The 22,308-nt window shown below is 43.2% G+C and overlaps 1 protein-coding gene across 2 annotated transcripts in view; it reads left to right on the forward strand.

Moving 5' to 3' along the window:
• Positions 1-13,895, forward strand: part of LOC124625673 (toll-like receptor 1) — a 134,320-nt gene extending 120,425 nt beyond the window's left edge. For both annotated transcript variants that reach the window (XM_047149188.1, XM_047149189.1), the window contains one exon: positions 12,988-13,895. In XM_047149188.1, coding sequence (XP_047005144.1) covers positions 12,988-13,296 — 309 coding nt within the window. In that variant the 3' untranslated portion in view covers positions 13,297-13,895. The remainder of the gene's footprint in view (positions 1-12,987) is intronic.
• Positions 13,896-22,308: the final 8,413 nt, after the last annotated feature.

Raw genomic sequence — 22,308 nt, forward strand, 5'->3', positions numbered from 1 at the left:
CCCGTATAGGACCTGCAACATGCGGTCGTGCATTATCCTGTCGAAATGTAAGGTTTCGCAGGGATCGAATGAAGGGTATAGCCACGGATTGTAACCAATCTGAAATGTAACGTCCACTGTTCAAATTGCCGTCAATGCGAACAAGAGGTGACCCAGACGTGTAACCAATGTCACCCCATACCATCATGCCGGGTGACACGCCAGTATGGAGAATGACGAATACACGCTTCCAATGTGCGTTCACCGCGATGTCGCCAAACACGGATGCGACCATTATGATGCTGTAAACGGAACCTGGATTCATCGGAAAAAATGACGTTTTGCCATTCGTGCACCCAGGTTCGTCGTTGAGTAGACCATCGCAGGCGCTCCTGTCTGTGATGCAGCGTCAAGGGTAACCGCAGCCATGGTCTCCGAGTTGATAGTCCATGCTGCTGCAAACTTCGTCGAACTGTTCGTGCAGATGTTTGTTGTCTTGCAAACGTCCCCATCTGTTGACTCACGGATCGAGATGTGGCTGCACGATCCGTTACAGCCATGCGGATAAGATGCCTGTCATCTCGACTGCTAAGGATATCAGGCCGTTGTGATCTAGCACGGCGTCCCGTATTACCCTCCTGAACCCACCGATTCCATATTCTGCTAACAGTCATTAGATCTCGGCCAACGCGAGCAACAATGTCGCGATACGATAAACCGCAATCGAGATAGGCTACAATCCGACCTTTATCAAAGTCGGAAACGTGGTGGTACGCATTTCTCCTCCTTACATGAGGCATCAGAACTACGTTTCACCAGGCAACGCCGGTCAACTGCTGTTTGTGTATGTGAAATCGGTTGGAAACTTTCCTCTGTCAGCACGTCGTAGGTGTCGCCACCGGCCCCAACCTTGTGTGGATACTCTGAAAAGCTAATCATTTGCATATCACAGCATCTTCTTCCTGTCGGTTAAATTTCGCATCTGTAGCACGTCATCTTCGTGGTGTAGCAATTTTAATGGCCAGTAGTGTATATGACAGAAATCTTTTGATTGCATTGGCTTAAAAGCTTCAATTTTTAACACCCCAAGGGAACTTAGACCTTTGTATATTGCATAAATTTCAACTTTCAACAGAGATAAATGTTTTTTTATCAATGGGACAGGTAGACAGACAGACAAACAACAAAGTAATCCTACAAAACAGGGATGCTCATTCTGTTTGTTGAGATCTACCGGTCGATCGGCATGGCTTTATGAGTCGACCTGCGGAACTTTTGTCAGAAATATGATTAAACGACGTTTTCACGTAGAATAACAGTTTCTTGAAAATGAGTATTAGCACGGTATTTATTGGCGGGAAATCTGACAACACTGCCTCCGCCTCTTTCGTATCCATCCGCAGTTCATTGGCTTTACCGCTCGCGTCAAGCAACAGTCTTTCACCCTGCATAGTGAGGTTACCACTCGCAAACCGTAACTTGGCAAGCTGCGAGCGAGGAGAGCTCCCAGCGTTTGCTGTGGGATGAGAGGTGCGGTGTGTGGTACGGGAGAGTGGGTGAACAAACTCTGCCTCCAGTGGGCAACATGAACTCTGTTTTCGATCTTCTGCGAGACAACAATGTACACGACGGAGATAATGATCAATTACATACTTTTCACTATTGAAACTGAGATTGCTGTTTGTATTGACAAGTGAAGTAACCGCCTCTTCGCATATTTTCGAACCAATAGCGCAACAATACCCACCACAGCGACAGAACACCTCAGTGACAGTGCAGTCAACACCGGCGGGTAGTGTGTTGTGCAACTGGCAACGAACATGTCCAAATCTCTACGGCGCGGAGTCTACCCGATCGTTGTCGAATGATACCGATCAGAACTAGGGAGTCCACGCGCCACGTTACAGTTCTCAGTCGGTTAAGGGGGGCTAGGACTTCAAACGGGCCGACTTGGAGCAGGAGAGGCACCACAGAACATTTTATTTTCTACTGTCTACACTTTTACAAATAAATTCATAAAACTTTGTCAGCATGACCAGGAAGGATTCAGGATTCACACTCATAGCAGTGGAAGTGCAAAAACATAACAAAATAATTTTTTTTTAGATATGAAATTTCATCATTTTTTCACTTACTGTTGGCTGCATTTCTTGCCACAGGTACATTTTTCTTCACAAGTAAGAGAAATTCTTTAATGAATTTTGCACAGCATACAAACCACACTTACAGGTGTATGAAACTCTAGAATGTTCCAAATCTATTAAAAACTGTGGTAAAAATTGAGATAATTAACTACAAAATTTGATTTTTTTCTGAACATAAAGTTTAAAAAGTATCAGCTCATTCATTTTTTCATAAATTAAATAGATTCTAGAGTTTCAGACACCTGTAACTATGGTTTGTATACTGTGAAAAATTCTTCGAACAGTCTCTCTTACTATGAAGAAAATTGTACCTATAGCAAGAAATGCAGCCAATAGTAAGTGAAAAAAATGATGAAATTTCACATGTAAAAAAAATTATTTTGTTATGTTTTTGAACTTCCGCTGCTACGAGTGTGAATCATGAATCCTTCCTGGTAATTCTGACAAAGTCTTATGAATTTACTTGCAAACATATAGACAGTGGAAATTAAAATGTCCTGTGGTGCCTCTCCTGCTCCAAGTCGGCCCGTTTGACGTCCTACCCCCCTTAAGTGTTTTTGAAAAGTGAGTGCAGCTAACCACAGGAAAACCTTCAACTTCCACGGTGAATGGGAAGAACAGTTTTTTGTTACATTTCATAAAGACAGGCGTATTTGTTTGACAAGTATTCTAACAAAACAAATACTGAACTCCGTTTTAGAACAGTTCACGAAGGCTTCGAATCGGAACCCGGTGCTGGTAGTGAGTTGAGGAGGAGAAATCTTACTAATGTTAAAAGTAACTTATAATCTCAGCAGTTGTTTTTCTGTAATGCCTGTACAGAAAAGTCTGTAGCATTATTTCGTTTATCAGAAGTACTGTCCAAACATGCAAAACTTTTTGACAATGGTAAAGGTTAATTTCTTAGACTTCATGTGATCTCGTGGCATCGGGGTGTACTGTCTGTGGTTTGCGTCTTCCCAAAACAATATATCGACGTCAGTTGTTTCCTGATGAAGACGCCGAGTTTCGACGTCGACATATTGTGTTGACAAGATGCAGTCCACCAACAGTACAGCCGATTCGACGAGATGACGATGGTACAATAGTCAAGCAGTTCTTTCTGGCAGCTAGAGACTCATTGTTTCCCACATTTAAAAACAAGTCAGACATAATATCAGCCTTCAGAGTTATGCCTCTGCCAAGACCTACTGTAGCAAGAAAATTGAAATTAATGGCGGAAAATACACAAGGTCAGCTGATAATAGATTTACAGCTCTGTTTCCGTTTCTCATAGCAGTTAGACTAGTCAGTAGATGGGGTCGATTCACCTCTAAATATGATTTTTTTTTTAAGATTGATATTTTCTGATTGCAGTATGAAAGAAGACTTGCATACAATTATGAACTCGAAAGACACCTTACAAGGAGAATATTTTTACAATGCTTTCCAATTAAATATTTTTGAATGTGTTTCGCCAATTTAGAAACTTGCGCTATTAATACTGATGGAGCGTCTTGCACGGTACGCAAACGCAAACGATTTGTTATCTTATGTGCGAACGACTTTCTTAATCATTGTATCGAGCACCAGCAAGGGCTTTATTGACACATTTTGGAAACAGCACATGTTATGAGTATTGTCACAAAAATTGTGAATTCATTTCTCTCACAGTCACTGCAGAGAAGGAAGTTTAGAGTGAGTGCTATTAGAAGACTTCGGTAGCCAGTATGAAGACCTGATACTGAACACTAAAGTTCGATGACTAAATAGATGTAAGGCTCTAAACAAACATAGAGAACTTCTGTGATCTTTAAAACCTGTTGTGTCTGAAAGAGAAGAAAATTATAAATAGCTATATGATTTGAGGTGATTGTTGAATCTGGCATTTATAACTGATATGACAGTTAAACTAAATGAATTAAACAAAGAACTTGAATGAAAAAAAACAAACGGTAAAAACTCATATGCCATCTAGGAATGGTTTCATGAAAAAACTTGACCTTATGACATCATAGTTAGACTAAATTACGTGTAGCAGACCACAGACATGAAAAGGTGAGCGCCCCTACTGTAAAGGTTCCGTTTTCACCGACAGAGGCACAGAACCCTAAAAAGAGAGAGAGACAAGCGCCATTAACAAATATGTTCGAACTAAATCTGTAAGTTTCCTATAAAAATTTATCTATAAATGAAAATATCGAATATTCTTTTTTCAAAAATTTTCACCCCATGTAACGTGTGCTTTGGATATCGTATTCCACTACTGGGCAGTACAGACTGTTGGTTGAGCCCTGCGTTGCGCATATGGACAGTGTCGTTAAACAAAACATTAAACTAACTGAAATCCTGAATTTGAAATAATGAAAATAAATATAATTAAATTAGAAAACAAATTAATAGTGTACATAGTAAAAACTACTTAACTGTACCTCATTACTGAAAAACGTAATGAAAGAAGGAATGTTTGGCCTTAAATATCCACGAAATAAAATACTTCTCAACTCGGTAGAAAATACACTCCTGGAAATTGAAATAAGAACACCGTGAATTCATTGTCCCAGGAAGGGGAAACTTTATTGACACATTCCTGGGGTCAGATACATCACATGATCACACTGACAGAACCACAGGCACATAGACACAGGCAACAGAGCATGCACAATGTCGGCACTAGGACAGTGTATATCCACCTTTCGCAGCAATGCAGGCTGCTATTCTCCCATGGAGACGATCGTAGAGATGCTGGATGTAGTCCTGTGGAACGGCTTGCCATGCCATTTCCACCTGGCGCCTCAGTTGGACCAGCGTTCGTGCTGGACGTGCAGACCGCGTGAGACGACGCTTCATCCAGTCCCAAACATGCTCAATGGGAGACAGATCCGGAGATCTTGCTGGCCAGGGTAGTTGACTTACACCTTCTAGAGCACGTTGGGTGGCACGGGATACATGCGGACGTGCATTGTCCTGTTGGAACAGAAAGTTCCCTTGCCGGTCTAGGAATGGTAGAACGATGGGTTCGATGACGGTTTGGATGTACCGTGCACTATTCAGTGTCCCCTCGACGATCACCAGTGGTGTACGGCCAGTGTAGGAGATCGCTCCCCACACCATGATACCGGGTGTTGGCCCTGTGTGTCTCGGTCGTATGCAGTCCTGATTGTGGCGCTCACCTGCACGGCGCCAAACACGCATACGACCATCATTGGCACCAAGGCAGAAGCGACTCTCATCGCTGAAGACGACACGTCTCCATTCGTCCCTCCATTCACGCCTGTCGCGACACCACTGGAGGCGGGCTGCACGATGTTGGGGCGTGAGCGGAAGACAGCCTAACGGTGTGCGGGACCGTAGCCCAGCTTCATGGAGACGGTTGCGAATGGTCCTCGCCGATACCCCAGGAGCAACAGTGTCCCTAATTTGCTGGGAAGTGGCGGTGCGGTCCCCTACGGCACTGCGTAGGATCCTACGGTCTTGGCGTGCATCCGTGCGTCGCTGCGGTCCGGTCCCAGGTCGACGGGCACGTGCACCTTCCGCCGACCACTGGCGACAACATCGATGTACTGTGGAGACCTCACGCCCCACGTGTTGAGCAATTCGGCGGTACGTCCACCCGGCCTCCCGCATGCCCACTATACGCCCTCGCTCAAAGTCCGTCAACTGCACATGCGGTTCACGTCCACACTGTCGCGGCATGCTACCAGTGTTAAAGACTGCGATGGAGCTCCGTATGCCACGGCAAACTGGCTGACACTGACGGCGGCGGTGCACAAATGCTGCGCAGCTAGCGCCATTCGACGGCCAACACCGCGGTTCCTGGTGTGTCCGCTGTGCCGTGCGTGTGATCATTGCTTGTACAGCCCTCTCGCAGTGTCCGGAGCAAGTATGGTGGGTCTGACACACCGGTGTCAATGTGTTCTTTTTTCCATTTCCAGGAGTGTAATTGTTTAATATTATCTACACTTTTCATTGAAAATTATCTGCTTAATAAGCACAACACCTAAAAATTCTGACTGCATTGTTTCCTCACAAGAACGGAAAGTAAGATTTGCCCTGAAATAAAAGTAATTTACCTCATGCTCAGAAAGTTGTTTTGTGTCTAGTGTACCGACATTCACGAAAGAAAATTGAAATCAGCAAATGCAGCAGCTAAAGAAAAATAATCTTCTCACTACAAAATTTGTTTTTTACTTATCATACACGATGTATTGCGTCCTGTGGCGTAAGGTGTAATGCGCGCATGGCAAGACGTTCAAAGCTTTACTAAGAATGATGGACGACGGTTTTACTTTATAAAAAGTCGTTCTTGAAAAATTAAACTCTAATCATTCTCAAGAAAGATTGTACAACATAAGAAGACCCTAACAACGTTTAATCTAATTCCGCTACTTGTGACACAATTGTACCAAAGAGATCAAAGTAACACTCATCATAAATATTATTGGTTATCTGAGGCACAAAGATTTCCTTCAATTATAAGTTCTGGGCCGGCCGGTGTGGCCATGCGGTTCTAGGCGCGTCAGTCTGGAACCGCGTGACCGCTACGGTCGCAGGTTCGAATCCTGCCTCGGGCATGGATGTGTGTGATGTCCTTAGGTTAGTTAGGTTTAAGTAGTTCTAAGTTCTAGGGGACTGATGACCACAGATGTTGAGTCCCATAGTGCTCAGAGCCATTTGAACCATTAAAAGTTCTGACAAACAATTATTTATTTCTTGCGCAGGCGATGGTTATCTTGAAATACTCCTTCAAAAGTCTTCTCCATCCATAGAATCAGTAACACATTTTTACAGATGAGTCTCCATCTTCGTAATAAATATTCCAGATAATTTCTTTCGGATTCACGAATATCGATTTTCCTTCCCTAAAAACTCAATTGCACGCTGATCCTCGTCAAATAAGAATGTCCCAGGACTGCACAACTTTCTGTCGACCAAGCGAACAAAAGATAACACAGAGTCAAGGGCCTTCTTCATTACTTTTTACGGCGCGCTCATACATCTCTGTTTCAGTGCAGTAAAGCTAAATTATTTACAATGGCTGAAGACATACGAAACCTAACATATTCAATATAGAACCAAACGCTAGGACACAGATCGTGCTGCTGGCTTGCCTTCCGCGTTTTCAAACTAAATGCTGATATTTAAATTTTTGTGCGCTGAGGGTGATAGGTAAGACATCGGTCGGTTTGATGCGGCCAGCCGCGAATTCTTCTCCTGTGCCAACGTCTTCATCTCTGAGTACCACTTACAACCTACATCTTCAATTATTTGGTGGCTGTATTCGAATCTCTGTCTTCCTCTACAGTTTTTGCCCTCTACAGCTCCCTCTACGTCCGATGAAGTCATTCCCTGATGTCTTAACAGATGTCCTATCATCCTATCCCTTCTCCTTGTTAGTGTTTTCCACATATTCCTTCCCTCTCCGATTCTGCGCAGAACCTCATCATTCATAACTTATCTTTCCATCTTTTTTTTTCCATCAGTCTACTGACTGGTTTGATGCGGCCCACCACGAATTCCTTTCCTGTGATAACCTCTTCATCTCAGAGTAGCACTTGCAACCGACGTCCTCAATTATTTGCTTGACGTATTCCAATCTCTGTCTTCCTCTACAGTTTTTGCCCTCTACAGCTCCCTCTAGTACCATGGAAGTCATTCCCTCAAGTCTTAGCAGATGTCCTATCATCCTGTCCCTCCTCCTTATCAGTGTTTTCCACATATTCCATTCCTCTCCGATTCTGCGTAGAACCTCCTCATTCCTTACCTTGTCAGTCCACCTAATTTTCAACATTCGTCTATAGCACCACATCTCAAATGCTTCGATTCTCATCTGTTCCGGTTTTCCCACAGTCCATGATTCACTACCATACAATACTGTACTCCAGACGTACATCCTCAGAAATTTCTTCCTCAAATTAAGGCCGGTATTTGATATTAGTATTCTCTTGGACAGAAATGCCTTTTTTTGCCTTAGCAAGCCTGCTTTTGATGTCCTCCTTGCTCCGTCCGTCATCGGTTATTTTACTGCCTGGGTAGCAGAGTTCCTTAACTTCATTGACTCCGTGACCATCAATCCTGATGTTAAGTTTCTCGCTGTTCTCATTTCTACTACTTCTCATTGCCTTCGTCTTTCTCCGATTTACTCTCAAACCATACTGTGTACTCATTAGACTGTTCATTCTGTGCAGCAGATCATTTAATTCTTCTTCACTTTCACTCAGGATAGCAATGCCATCAGCAAATCGTATCATTGATATCCTTTCACCTTGCATTTTAATTCCACTCCTGAACCTTTCTTTTATTTCCATCATTGCTTCCTCGATGTACAGATTGAAGAGTAGGGGCGAAAGGCTACAGCCTTGTCTTACACCCTTCTTAATACGAGCACTTCGTTCTTGATCGTCCACTCTTATTATTCCCTCTTGGTTGTTGTACATATTGTATATGACCCGTCTCTCCCTATAGCTTACCCCTACTTTTTTCAGAATCTCGAACAGCTTGCACCAGTTTATATTGTCGAACGCTTTTTCCAGGTCGACAAATCCTATGAAAGTGTCTTGATTTTTCTTTAGCCTTGCTACCATTATTAGCCGTAAGGTCAGAATTGCCTCTCTCGTCCATTTACTTTTCCTAAAGCCAAACTGATCGTCACCTAGAGCATTCTCAACTTTCTTTTCCATTCTTCTGTATATTATTCTCGTAAGCAGCTTCGATGCATGAGCTGTTAAGCTGATAGTGCGATAATTCTCGCACTTGTCAGCTCTTGCCGTCTTCGGAATTGTGTGGATGATGCTTTTCCGAAAGTCACATGGTATATCGCCAGACTCATATATTCTACGCACCAACGTGAATAGTCGTTTTGTTGCCACTTCCCCCAATGATTTTAGAAATTCTGATGGAATGTTATCTATCCCTTCTGCCTTATTTGACCGTAAGTCCTCCAAAGCTCTTTTAAATTCCGATTCTAATACTGGATCCCCTATCTCTTCTAAATCGAATCCTGTTTCTTCTTCTATCACATCAGACAAATCTTCACCCTCATAGAGGCTTTCAATGTATTCTTTCCACCTACCTGCTCTCTCCTCTACATTTAACAGTGGAATTCCCGTTGGACTCTTAATGTTACCACCGTTGCTTTTAATGTCACCTAAGGTTGTTTTGACTTTCCTGTATGCTGAGTCTGTCCTTCCGACAATGATATCTTTTTCGATGTCTTCACATTTTTCCTGCAGCCATTTCGTCTTAGCTTCCCTGCCCTTCCTATTTAATTCATTCCTCAGCGACTTTTATTTTATTCCTGAGCGACTTGTATTTCTGTATTCCTGATTTTCCCGGAAAATGTTTGTACTTCCTCCTTTCATCAATCAGCTGAAGTATTTCTTCTGTTATCCATGGTTTCTTCGCAGCTACCTTCTTTGTACCTATGTTTTCCTTCCCAACTTCTGTGATGGCCCAATTCAGAAATGTCCATTCCTCTTCAACTGTACTGCCTACTGCGCTATTCCTTATTGCTGTATCTATAGCGTTAGATCACTTCAAACGTATCTCGTCATTCCTTAGTACTTCCGTATCCCACTTCTTTGCGTATTGATTCTTCCTGACTAATGTCTTAACTTCAGCCTACTCTTCATCACTACTATATTGTGATCTGAGTCTATATCTGCCCCTGGGTACGCCTTACAATCCAGTATCTGATTTCGGAATCTCTGTCTGACCATGATGTAATCTAATTGAAATCTTCCCGTATCTCCCGGCCTTTTCCAAGTATACCTCCTCCTCTTGTGATTCTTGAACAGGGTATTCGCTATTACTAGCTGAAACTTGTTACAGAACTCAATTAGTTTTCTCCTCTTTCATTCCTTGTCCCAAGCCCATATTCTCCTGTAACCTTTTCTTCTACTCCTTCCCCTACAACTGCATTCCAGTCGCCCATGACTATCAAATTTTCTTCCCCCTTTACATACTGCATTACCCTTTCAATATCCTCATACACTTTCTCTATCTGTTCATCTTCAGCTTGCGACGTCGGCATGTATACCTGAACTATCGTTGTCGGTGTTGGTCTGCTGTCGATTCTGATTAGAACAACCCGGTCACTGAACTGTTCACAGTAACACACCCTCTGCCCTACCTTCCTATTCATAACGAATCCTACACCTGTTATACCATTTTCTGCTGCTGTTGATATTACCCGATACTCATCTGACCAGGAATTCTTGTCTTCCTTCCACTTCACTTCACTGACCCCTACTATATCTAGACTGAGCCTTTGCATTTCCCTTTTCAGATTTTCTAGTTTCCCTGCCACGTTCAAGCTTCTGACATTCCACGCCCCGACTCGTAGAACGTTATCCTTTCGTTGATTATTCAACCTTTTTCTCATGGTAACCTCCCCCTTGGCAGTCCCCTCCCGGAGATCCGAATGGGGGACTGTTCCGGAATCTTTTGCCAATGGAGAGATACAAATATACAAGTCGCTTAAGAACGAAATAAATGGGAAGTGCAGGGAAGGTAAGGCGAAATGGCTGCATGACAACAGGTGAAGAAACAAGAAAAGAAAGGATTGTTGGAAGGACTGACGCAGCATATAGAAAAGTCAATATAATTTATGTTGAAATTGAGAACAAGGGTGGTAACGTTAAGATTTTTTATTTCCGCTGTTGAATGGAGAGGAGAGAGCGGTTGGATGTAAAAAGTACACTGAAGGCCTCTATGAGGGCGAAGACTTGTGACTGAAGAAGAAGCAGATGTCGATTAGATGAAATAGGAAGACCAGTGCTGGAATCGGAATTTAAAAGAGTTTTGTAAGACTTAAGATCATCTCAGGCAGAAGGGATTTTTCTCATGGTAACCTCCCCTTTGGCAGTCCCCTCCCGGAGATCCGAATGGGGGACTATTCCGGAATCTTTTGCCAATGGAGAGATCATCATGACACTTCTTTAAATACAGGTCACATGTCCTGTGGATACACGTTACGTGTCTTTAATGCAGTGGTTTCCATTGCCTTCTGCATCCTCATGTCGTTCATCATTGCTGATTCTTCGGCTTTTAGGGGCAATTTCCCACCCCTAGGACAAGAGAGTGCCCTGAACCTCTATCCGCTCCACCGCCCTCTTTGACAAGGCCGTTGGCAGAATGAGGCTGACTTCTTATGCCGGAAGTCTTCGGCCGCCGATGCTGATTATTTATCAAAGTTTAGGCAGTGGCGGGGATCGAACCCGGGACCGAAGACGTTTTGACTATGAACCAAAGACGCTACCCCTAGACCACGGGTTCAATCCCCTTTCCATCTTATCTGTAGCACTACATCTCAGATACTTCGAGTCCCTCCTGTTCCGGTTTTCCCATTGTCCATGTTTTACTACCGTACAACTCTGTGCTCAAAACGTACATTCTCAGATATTTCTTCCTTAAACTAAGGCTTAAGATTGATACCAGTAGACGTCTCTTGGCTAGGAATGTCGTTTTTGCCTGTGCTACTCTGCTTTTGATGCCCTCCTTGCTCCGTCCGTTATTGGTTATTTTGCTACCTAGCTAGCAGAATTCCTTGACTTCATCTACTTTGTGACTATCAATCCTGATGCTTACTTTCTCGCTGGTCTCATTTCTGCTACTTGTCGTCAGTTTCGTATTTCTTCGATGTACTCTCCATCCATATTCTGTATTCGTGGGACTGTTCTCGTGTCATTGATATCCTCTCACTTTAAATTTTAATTCCACTCTTGAACCTTTCTTTTATTCCACCATTGCTCCTTCGATGTACAGATTGAACGGTAGGGGCGAAAGGCTACATACCTGTCTTACACCCTTTTTAATCTGTACTCTTAGTTCTTGACCGCACCCTCTTATTATTTTCTCTTGGCTCTTGTACATACTGTATATTACCGTCTCTTCCTATTGCCTACCGCTATTTTTCTAAGAATTTCGAACATCTTACAGTATTTTACATTGTCGATGGCTTTTCCTAGGTCGGAAAATCCTGTGAACGTGTCTTGATTTTTCTTTACCCTTGCTTCCGTTGTCAGCCTCAACGTGAGAATTGCCTGTCTGGTGCCTTTACCTTTCCTGAAGCCAAATTGACTGTCATCTAAGACATCCTCAATTTTCCTTCATTCTTCTGTATATTATTCTGGCCAAAAACGTGGATGCATTAGTTGTTAAACTGACTTCTGAAATTTTCCCGGCGTATTTCTTCTTCCAGTAATTTTCCGGTTTGCAGCCGGGTCCCATCAACATTTTGCCACGATATTTCGGCGTAGAGACGTCTGGCCATCCGCAGGTGAGTAGACGAAGTCTAGATCTGCTCACCTGAGGATGGCCGGACATCTCTGGGCCGAAATATCGTGGCGGAATATTGATGGGTTCGATTGAAAGCACGTAAATTACTGGGAGCTGTCAGCTCTTACATTCCTCGGAATAGTGTGGCTAATATTTCTCCGAAAGTGAAAGAGTATATCGCAAGACTCATACATTCTACATACCAACGTGTTCGTCATATTGTTGCCACATCCCCCAATGGTTCAAATGGTTCTGAGCACTATGGGACTTAACATCTGTGGGCATCAGTCCCCTAGAACTTAGAACTACTTAAACCTAACTAACCTAAGGACATCACACACACCCATGCCCGAGGCAGGATTCGAACCTGCGACCGTAGCAGTCGCGCGGTTCCGGACTGCGCGCCTAGAACCGCTAGACCACCGCGGCCGGCATCCCCCAATGATTTTAGAAATTGTACTCTACCCTGCCTATACGTAAATTCGGTCCTGGCCATGTCCTTTCATTCCAACAGGTAATTCTCTCATGCTGTTTCCGTAAACATATTTCCAAACTAAAACTGACTGCAAAATGTGTTGTCGCCAACAAAGTGTCCCGTGTGTTACAGTGGTGCCGGTGGGAACTGGAGGTGGCGTCGAACAAGGTGCACCACCTGGTGCTGCTGGAGCTGGAACGGATGAACCGGTCGCGCCTGCCGCGAAACCTGCGCTACCTGATGGACACGCGCACCTACCTGGAGTGGCCAGCGCAGCGGCGGGCGCAGGAGGCCAAATGGAGGCAGCTGCGGGCCGTGCTCGCCGCCCCGGGCGCCCCCAGAAGCGCCGCCGCAGACGGCAGCGCCGGCGCCGATGCCGGAACGCCCAGTGCAAGCGAACAGCCGCAACAGAACGGCTGCCTGAAGGACCATCAAGTGTGACTCTGACCGTGCATACAGGTTCATCACTTCGTTTTGGACTACGTTTCACTGTTATAAGCAGCTTTTACTGTGTAAGGACTGCCTTAATATCCGTCAATTACAGTGATAGAGTGGAAGCTACAGATCGCTACCGCTATCGAAAGTTGACGTACTCAGCGGAAGCTGTAGGTGTCGTAGATCGCGCAGGATATGGTGTCAGATGCACAATGACCAGTTTTCGTCCAAAGCGCTGGGCCGCCCCCCGGAGACCCTGCACCCCATCCTCGCCTGTTTCCCTCCCACGTCCATCCCTCCCCCGCCCTCTTCGGCGCGCACCCCGCCCCTCTCTTCCCCTCCCTCCCTTCTTCCCTTCTCCATCATCTCCTTGCGCCTGGCACATCCTCCGTTTTGATCATCCAGTGTGCCACGTCAGTGTTGTATTTGGTGCTGTTCTCTTGTGCGTCGAGAGATGCGATTTTAATTGTGTGCTGGCCTTGTACTTAGTCTTACTGTCAGTGATTGTTATGTGGTACGCCATCCGTCGATACTTTTATGCTCCTGTCATATTTCGCCTTATGTTCTTTTAATTGTCGCAGTGTGTGATTTTTTGTGTGGACTACGTTTTTGCTGTTTTTATCTCCATTTTACAGTCGCCCCTTTTTGTCTATTGTCTTCCATAATGTTACCCCCTTTTTTATATCTATGTACAACATGTTTTCTCCTTTGTTATTTTTAAATGACTTCTATTGTATGTGCTATGTCTTTCGGCTGAAGAGCAGCGCATATGCTGCTGCCAGCCCGCCCCGATGAGGGATTTAAATACAATAAAGAAAAAGAAAAAACAAAAAAAGCTCTGCGTCGATTCATTCGTTTGTTCAGAAGGGGACGCCGACGAGCGTTTGCCACCTTTTGGCCGGTCGGCGATGACAGAATCGACGCGAACACACCGCAATCTTTCTCAAACTATTTTACAGAATGTAGTCGGTAAAAAAAAAATCATTTTTGTTTTACTTATAGATTTACATGTGCCGTTTATTGTGATGTGCCCATCTGTTTCGTTAATGGCCATAGTTACTGTGATATTTACGTCAAAGCAAGACACTGCGTGGAATTCGGAGAAGTGTGCAATGAAAAATAGAGATCGCTATGATTTTGAATTTGTGTGAATATTACGTAATATGTTGTTGCGTATGAAATTTAGCTAACATATTAAATTTTTCTTTACACTTGGGTAGAGGTATCTGTGTGACACGACTCTCGTGAAAATTGATCTGATGTAGCACACTCATTTGCGATCACGCCGCGCCAGTGATAAACATTCCTCATATTTCATAAACGGTTTCAGGTATCGAAATGATATTTAGAAAAATGATAGCACGCGAAGAGGACAGTTTTTACCGTATCGTTATTATGTAAAACTTCATCATCTACCGTGTTTTGCGAATAACTACAGACTTTTTCGCTGAAAGAATGTAATTTTGAGAGCCATCTGTCTCTGGTGAAACGAGAAATGCTATGGGTTTTGGAACAACATATCTGAAGACATTACACTTTTTTTTTGTGCCCAGATACGCTTTTTCATAAGCTACTGACTTTACTTTTCCTCAGTTCGTCACTAAGTAAAGTTAATAAACCACTGCTTCAGAATTCTTTGGCAAATGTGTCTGCACTTGTTAGTGAGGTGAGACCTTGTGAACTCCGTTGTGTGCCGGCCGCGGTGGCCGTGCGTTTCTAGGCGCTCCAGTCCGGAGCCGCGCTGCTGCTACGGTCGCAGGTTTGAATCCTGCCTCGGGCATGGGCGTGTGTGATGTCCTTAGGTTAGTTAGGTTTAAGTAGTTCTAAGTTCTAGGGGACTAATGACCACAGCAGTTGAGTCCCATAGTGCTCAGAGCCATTTGAACCATTTTTGAACTCCGCTGTGTATTCGCAAAAGAAGCAAATTTTGACATGGCAACCAGAGAAATGTGTAGGTTTTAATCAAAATTCGCCACTCACGACGCTTCTCTGAAAGATAAAAGCCAAGCGAAAATAAATCGCTGCGTTTTCGGCGGAATTTGCTTTTAGATACTAACGAAAGCAGAGAATACAGTAGATCTTTTTGGATGATCGTGCAAGCGTGGGTGCGGAGAGTTCCACTAAATATTAAAAAAAATGTGAGCGTTAGCTTCAGTTTAGAAGCTGAGCGACGCTCCCCCCCTCCCCCCTTCACCCCCGCTCTCTTACGCTCACCGAACGCTTTCCCAGCCGACTGCGCACCTAGCGGCCACGGCGTTTTGCGCGCAGCACTATATAACTCTGACCGACACGGCATATGAACTCAGCTGTTACTAGTACGAAAAATACGTGTCACGGCATTATCTTACTACTGGTTTCTTATTTTTCTAATTATATTGAATAAACTTATTTCTAACTACGTCTCGTTTATATTCATGAATTTCATTACTGCCATTTCTTTCTCGTCTTTGCAAAACAGGTTTCCACCTGTGAAAAGGCGAATCCGCATTCCCAGGTGTGTATTTTTACAACGAGCACCTACTACTCTACTCCTTATCCTGACCATGCCTAAGGCATCAGCTTCATCTCATATTACAGGCGTTTTTCGGCTTTCTCTTTACAATCAGAGTAGATCAGGTCAGATGATAGATTAAGTCTAAAAATTATGAGTTTTGAATTGCAAAAGGCTTCCAACATAAAGAAAGCGAAAGCCTGTAAAATGTCTGCTGGCGTTGTTTAATGGCTACAGTGACGTACAAGATACGGAAACCTTTTTTAATGTTTCTGTCTCATTCCGTAAAATGATATCGACTACTTAGTCACTGCTCTTTAGTGCACCCTCTTCTTCCTGGCGGGAACGGATGTCGTAAACAACTTTCCACAAGACACTACACAAGGTTACTCTTGTTTCTTACATAAGTAAAATATTACCTATCGTGCAACACACTTCAAGCTATTTTTTTCCAAATTGTTAGAGTGTTTCAGCCAACCCCGATATAGATTTGGCCTCACAGGGAATCGTTAATAATAGATATGAATGAAATATTGACTCGTTTAAAAAAATGCACCGTACTAAATTATGCACTCCAAATGGTACAACACTGACGATAAATGAAGGCAACTGATGATAAATGAATTAATGTCACGTTAATAAATTTTACAGGACAACGGGTTCAAAACTGAGACACATGATTCGTGGTTCATACACAAATATTCTCTTTCTGAAATGCACATTTATTTTTAGTAGCACATACGTATTGAAGTAATTGTACACCTTTTAGATGCTGTATTAGTGTTTTTATAATAAGCTATCGACCCGCCTACGCTTCGCTTGGATAGCACTATCTATGGCTGGGCCATTTGTAGCTATACACAGAAAACTTGCCCATGAATCATTCTCTTAGCGAAAACCATATCAAAATGCCTTCAAATGTTTCTGACAGTGGTCTTCACATGCGGAGAAGAAAACGTGACGGGAGACTTTAATTTATAGCGTGGGTAGACTCGGATCAAGCTTGACTGCCCTCTGGAGTGGCAGCGTTTGTTTACTTTACTGCTTTTCCCGCCAGATACCGCCTCCTCTGCAGCTGAGCAGCTCGAACCTGCCTTCACTGCCACGAGGTGCGCTCAAAACGTTACATCTGAAACAGATGACACGCTCATCATTACTATAAACAATAAAATATATACACAAGTCTTCCTGTTGAATTAGCAATTAGTGGGAACTGTGTCTAAACCCCTCCAGTAGTTCCTGGGATTAGCCATAACATGCAACTTGAAGAACGCGGTTGGGGATTTTAGTTACAAGAAACACAGTAGAAACTAGTGTGAACAGAACCTGTTCAAGAGCAAAAGAGGCAATACGAAATTATGTTTACAAAAACGTATTTTGAAGATTCAAAAGCAAATAACTTACGATTTTGTTCTGCTAAGGTATATTACTGTTTTTAGTGTAGAACAAGTTTCCGGCTGACTGGTTGTCGTCAAGAAACAACTGACGAACGAAAGACAATAGTGTGTAGAAAGCAAAACATTAGAAACAAAGATATGATCAACACAATCATAATCATTTGTCATGACATTATGTGAGAAACATCAGGTCGAGAGTTAATATCTCTTGTCATGCCCCATACATTTTAAATTACATTACGATTTACAAGATAAGTTGTACGTAACATAGTAGATAAGACAAACACACAACATTAATATATACAATACCGATTGAGTATAGTTTATTTTCAAGTGTGGAATGCTCACGAAAAATGGAAAAGAATGCTTATTGTAATCCACCTAACACATTTTTAATATTTTAAAAGTAATAATACTTCTTTCAAATGGTAGAGAAGAGCAGTAGTCTTGGGCTTCTGGTTGCACTGTCCACATCTACTCCACTGCTTTGTGGTCATTAGGGAAGCTATCTATGGTCCACTGTATGACTCACGATGTTTCGAAAAGTAGGAACCAGTAAGAAAATGAAGATGTCTCACAAGCTGGTTTTGACTAAACACATTTTCGCATACGCTGTGATCGCTAATGATGTCTCATCTCACGTGTCCAAAGTTGTGTTCTAGGTTAGAGGGTATCATGCCATACTTACGTTCACAGTGCTAAATACATATAAAGGGTGTCCCAGAACTGTTGCGACAAACTTCGAGGGGTTGTAAAGGGTGTCTTTAGGAACAAATTGAAGGAATGAACTCGTGTCCGAAAACGTCATATTACGACGCTACGGAGAGTCGAAGTTGCAGGTGCCGGCGCCTCAAATTAGGCAACCCCTTCGGCTGCAAACGGGACTTTCATCGCTGACGGACCGTAGTCGGAACCTCTCGCAATCTTGGTTGTTATTCAGTGATCGCGTCCAATTGCCATGATCGCCAGTGGAGAAAATAGAGCTAGCTACAGCGTAGGCAGGCTTTATCTCCTACGAAAATTATGATGCGAATGGAAGTAACAACAACAAATAATAAACGTAAACGTGATGAACAGTGCGGCAGTTTTTCATGCATCTCACTGTTTATGACGTTATATGTCCTGAGCTGTGTGTTGTACAACGATATAATATTGTAGGTACATACAGAAGTATATTTTGACACTGTCTGCAAAATTTATTGCGAAAAAAGTTACTAACAAAGAATAAATTTAAACGTCATGCATGATGAAGTATTTTTTCACGAATTTCGTATGACGTCACATCTCCTCAACTACGCGTATTACAATGATATAATATTGCACTTAGATTCACTGGTATATGTGCGTACTGTCTGTAATATGTGGCCAGCGGTTGTGACCAAGCGGTTCTAGGCGCTACAGTCTGGAGCCGCGCGACCGCTACGGTCGCAGGTTCGAATCCTGCCTCGGGTATGGATGTGTGTGGTCTCCTTAAGTTAGTTGGGTCTAAGTAGTTTTAAGTTCTAGGGGACTGATGACCACAGCAGTTAAGTCCCATAGTGCTCAGAACCATTTGATTTTTGTTCAAAAATGGTTCATTTCTGTAATATGTGCCGTGCATATAGTTTGTAATAAAGAATTAATCAATTATAACGCCATGCCTCATACGGTACTTTTACTGCAAGAACAGTGGAAAAGTAATAAGTGATGAACACGTTTCATTTCTTTATTTTGTAGGGATTATCAGCGATAAACATTTCTGTCGAGGTCTGAAATTATGCAAGTTGCTAAGCGCTCTCCTTCTCAGTTCCTGGATGAAGAAAGTCTGGGAATCTGCGTGTCATGGGCTACACTTTTCTTTCACCTCTCCCCCCCCCCTTTCCCACACCTTTCGTAGCTAGGTGGTTGTTTCCCCCCCCCCCCCCCCAAAGTGATTGCCCTTGACATTAAGGTATATGAGTACAAAGTTTGGTTGAAATCGGTCCTGTGGTTTGGAAGGAGATGTGGACAACACACTCACGCATAACATGCATGGATTATTACTAGTCCTCTTTTGGGTTTGGGCGTTGTCTAAAATATAAATCAGATCAACTTACTATTAATAAATACAATAAGAACACTTTACACATTTTTCACACTTTGTTTTCGATTTATATTCAGTCATTGAATCACTTTGGCTGCTCACACTCTGCTGTTTGTTTTTATTCACTCACTGCACTACTTTCGGTTCCTCCCTTCATCACTGATAAAAAACTGACGTTCGAACCCACGAGGGGTCCTGTTTTATATACCCCTACCTATGGGTAGCCCCAACAGTGGTGAATTCCAGAAGATACCAAAAAGTCTTTGAATGAACCAGAATGTTCCTGAACATTCCACAACATTCTAGAAGGTTCCGGAATGTTCCATAACGACCTGGAATGTTCGAGAATGTTCCCAAACATTCTGTAATCTTCCCGAATGCTCCAGACCATTCCCGACCTTCCAGAACATCCAAAATCATTGAGGAATATTCCGGGATATTCTGTAATGTTGTGGAATGCTCTCGAATGCTCTCGAATGTTCTGGAATGTTTTCAGATACTATCAAATGTTCTGAAATGTTCTAGAAATTTGTGGAGGGCAAAACGTCTGAGCCCTTATATCTTCAAAAGAACGTCCTTCAGGTAAAAACGGTAACCTTCGAGGGACAGAAGGCTATCACACCATAGAACTCCCTTGATCGTAATGGGACTCGTTTCTGAGTTTTTGCGGCACGCACATTGTACACTTATGCATTTGAAAAAAAAAAAATTATTCCAGATGACGACACTGCTGCAGAACTATAAACGTGTCAGTAGGTTTGTAATAGTTTTATATAGAATTATCTTTCATACAAACACTGTTGCAGCTCGTTCTATACTTGCTGATACTCAATTATTCCAAATCTGTCCAGTAACTAAAGCGGACGTGTAGAAGGTGCCAAAAGGAGCTTATTGAGCATAAGGAAACTTATTCAATGATCATTAAGATCTTTTCCCAGTAAGCCATCCGAGCAACGGCTATAGTCACCATCGCTAAGAAAGTGTAATACAGGTTCGATCGGCCAAGGCAGTTGTACGGATGAAACACAAGTACGAACATAAAGTGGAGTGAAACATTCATTCCGCACAAAGGCCTGGATAGCACTCAAAGTTTAAAGAGAAGCGTACTGATAATGAAACTAAACTAAACAAAATCGCCGGCCGCGGTGGTCTCGCGGTTCTAGGCGCTCAGTCCGGAACCGCGTGACTGCTACGGTCGCAGGTTCGAATCCTGCCTCGGGCATGGATGTGTGTGATGTCCTTAGGTTAGTTAGGCTTAAGTAGTTCTAAGTTCTAGGGGACTGATGACCACAGATGTTAAGTCCCATAGTGCTCAGAGCCATTTGAACCACTTTTAAACAAAATCAAAGCAGTGTTGAAGGTGAGTGTCTGCAGCATTGTTTCTCTAGGCACTGTACACGTGTATCCCTACAGGCTATGCATGTAAGGTTACTGCATGGAGGTTGTGCTGAGAAATAATTTTTAACCAACAAATTCGTTACGTTGTGCCGTTTCAAAGTTAACTAGCGTTGAAGTTAGTCAGTCAATCAGGTCGTTGCCTGTGTAGATTCAAGCAGCTCGCCCGACACAAGTAGTGTGAGTTTCTCTCATAGCGTAGACAATGGTGCACGAGATTGCTCAGCCTTTGGATAGGGCTCCAATTTTTGTGTCGCTCTCGTGTTCAGTTCCAGGAAACCAAACGAAGAACGCGTTTGGCGACACTTTTCCTGGTTGGCCGCTTGAATCTGCGCGCGGAACGACATGATTGGCTAACTTAAGTCTAATTATCTCGCAAACGGCGCAACATATCGAATTCTGTTAAAAAATTGTTTCTCAGCACAACCTACCCTGCAACACTCTTACAGATTTTTCTGAATGTTTCTGGCCACCCTGTATGTATAGTCAATACGTACTCTGCTCCGTTGTGGAGAGACCAGCATTAGCAACATTATGGGAAAAATTGGGTAGTTCTTGTTGCTGTTGTGGTCTTCAGTCGTAAGATGGTCTGTGGTAGTCTACACAGGGCAAGTCTCTTCGTGTCTGAATAACTACTGCAAATTACACCAATTTGTATCTGTTTACTGTATTTGCACCTTGGTATCAAATTCCTCGCTGACATGTAGGCTTCGTCCCATTGACAGCCTGGGCATGGGCCCACAGCATTGACTTTATGGCGCGTTGCAAATACTTGAAGAAGGAGGTCGTCAAGACCTTACCGGAACTTGTGTGAAGATGTGGATTGTTCCCACTGTAGGCTTTGCCGTTTGCTCTCGGGCTATCGGTATGCTGTCGGATGGAATCATTCTGTTGCATGATTATGCCCGTCTCTATACTGTCACTCCGGCGAAGCCTACGCGTCAGCGATTTGGCTGAGAAACTTAACCTCCTTACAGCCCGGATCTTTCGCCGTGTAATTTTCACATCTTTGGCGACCTAAAGAAAGATCGGGGAAGCGCAAGATTGGATGTGATTGTGGATTATTATTTCACTGTCAACAGTCTCGATGAATTACCGGTCATAATTGTTTGTTGTATCATTATATAGTCAAAAAAATTTGTAAACCGATCACTCCAGAGAAATAACTTTCTATGCTGGCATAACAGCCTTAAATATTCTTTTTTTTTTACAACTAAACCACAATTTATTCAGTAAACAAATGAAACTTATATGGTACCAGAGAATTTTTCAAGTCTCAAATACCTATGATGTATACATGCAGACTCAAGTGGACAATGAAATTTTGTATGAAGGCGAGGATTCGATCCCCGGGTCTCCTGCTCATTATGCAGGTACGCTAACCACTACACCACCCTGGCAAAGTGGCTTTGCACAACGGCACTGACAACTCTAGCATGCCTTTCTGGAACCAAAAAAGTTCAGTTGATTAATATGTGCCACGATTTCAAGTGGGATCCCCCCATTTAGTTCGAGTCTGAGGTACTATAGCAATTCAGCTGGAGAGCCTCTGCAGTGGTGTTCGTGTTTAGGGGGCATACCACGTCGGCTGAGGCGTGAATGGCAGTTTGCATTCAGGAGGAAGTCGTGCTATGGTTGGTTGTGTGTGCAGTCTTACAAAGCCACTGTTCCAT

Source organism: Schistocerca americana, chromosome 1 (genome assembly GCF_021461395.2).
Source record: "Schistocerca americana isolate TAMUIC-IGC-003095 chromosome 1, iqSchAmer2.1, whole genome shotgun sequence".
Taxonomy (NCBI): Eukaryota; Metazoa; Arthropoda; class Insecta; order Orthoptera; family Acrididae; genus Schistocerca; species Schistocerca americana.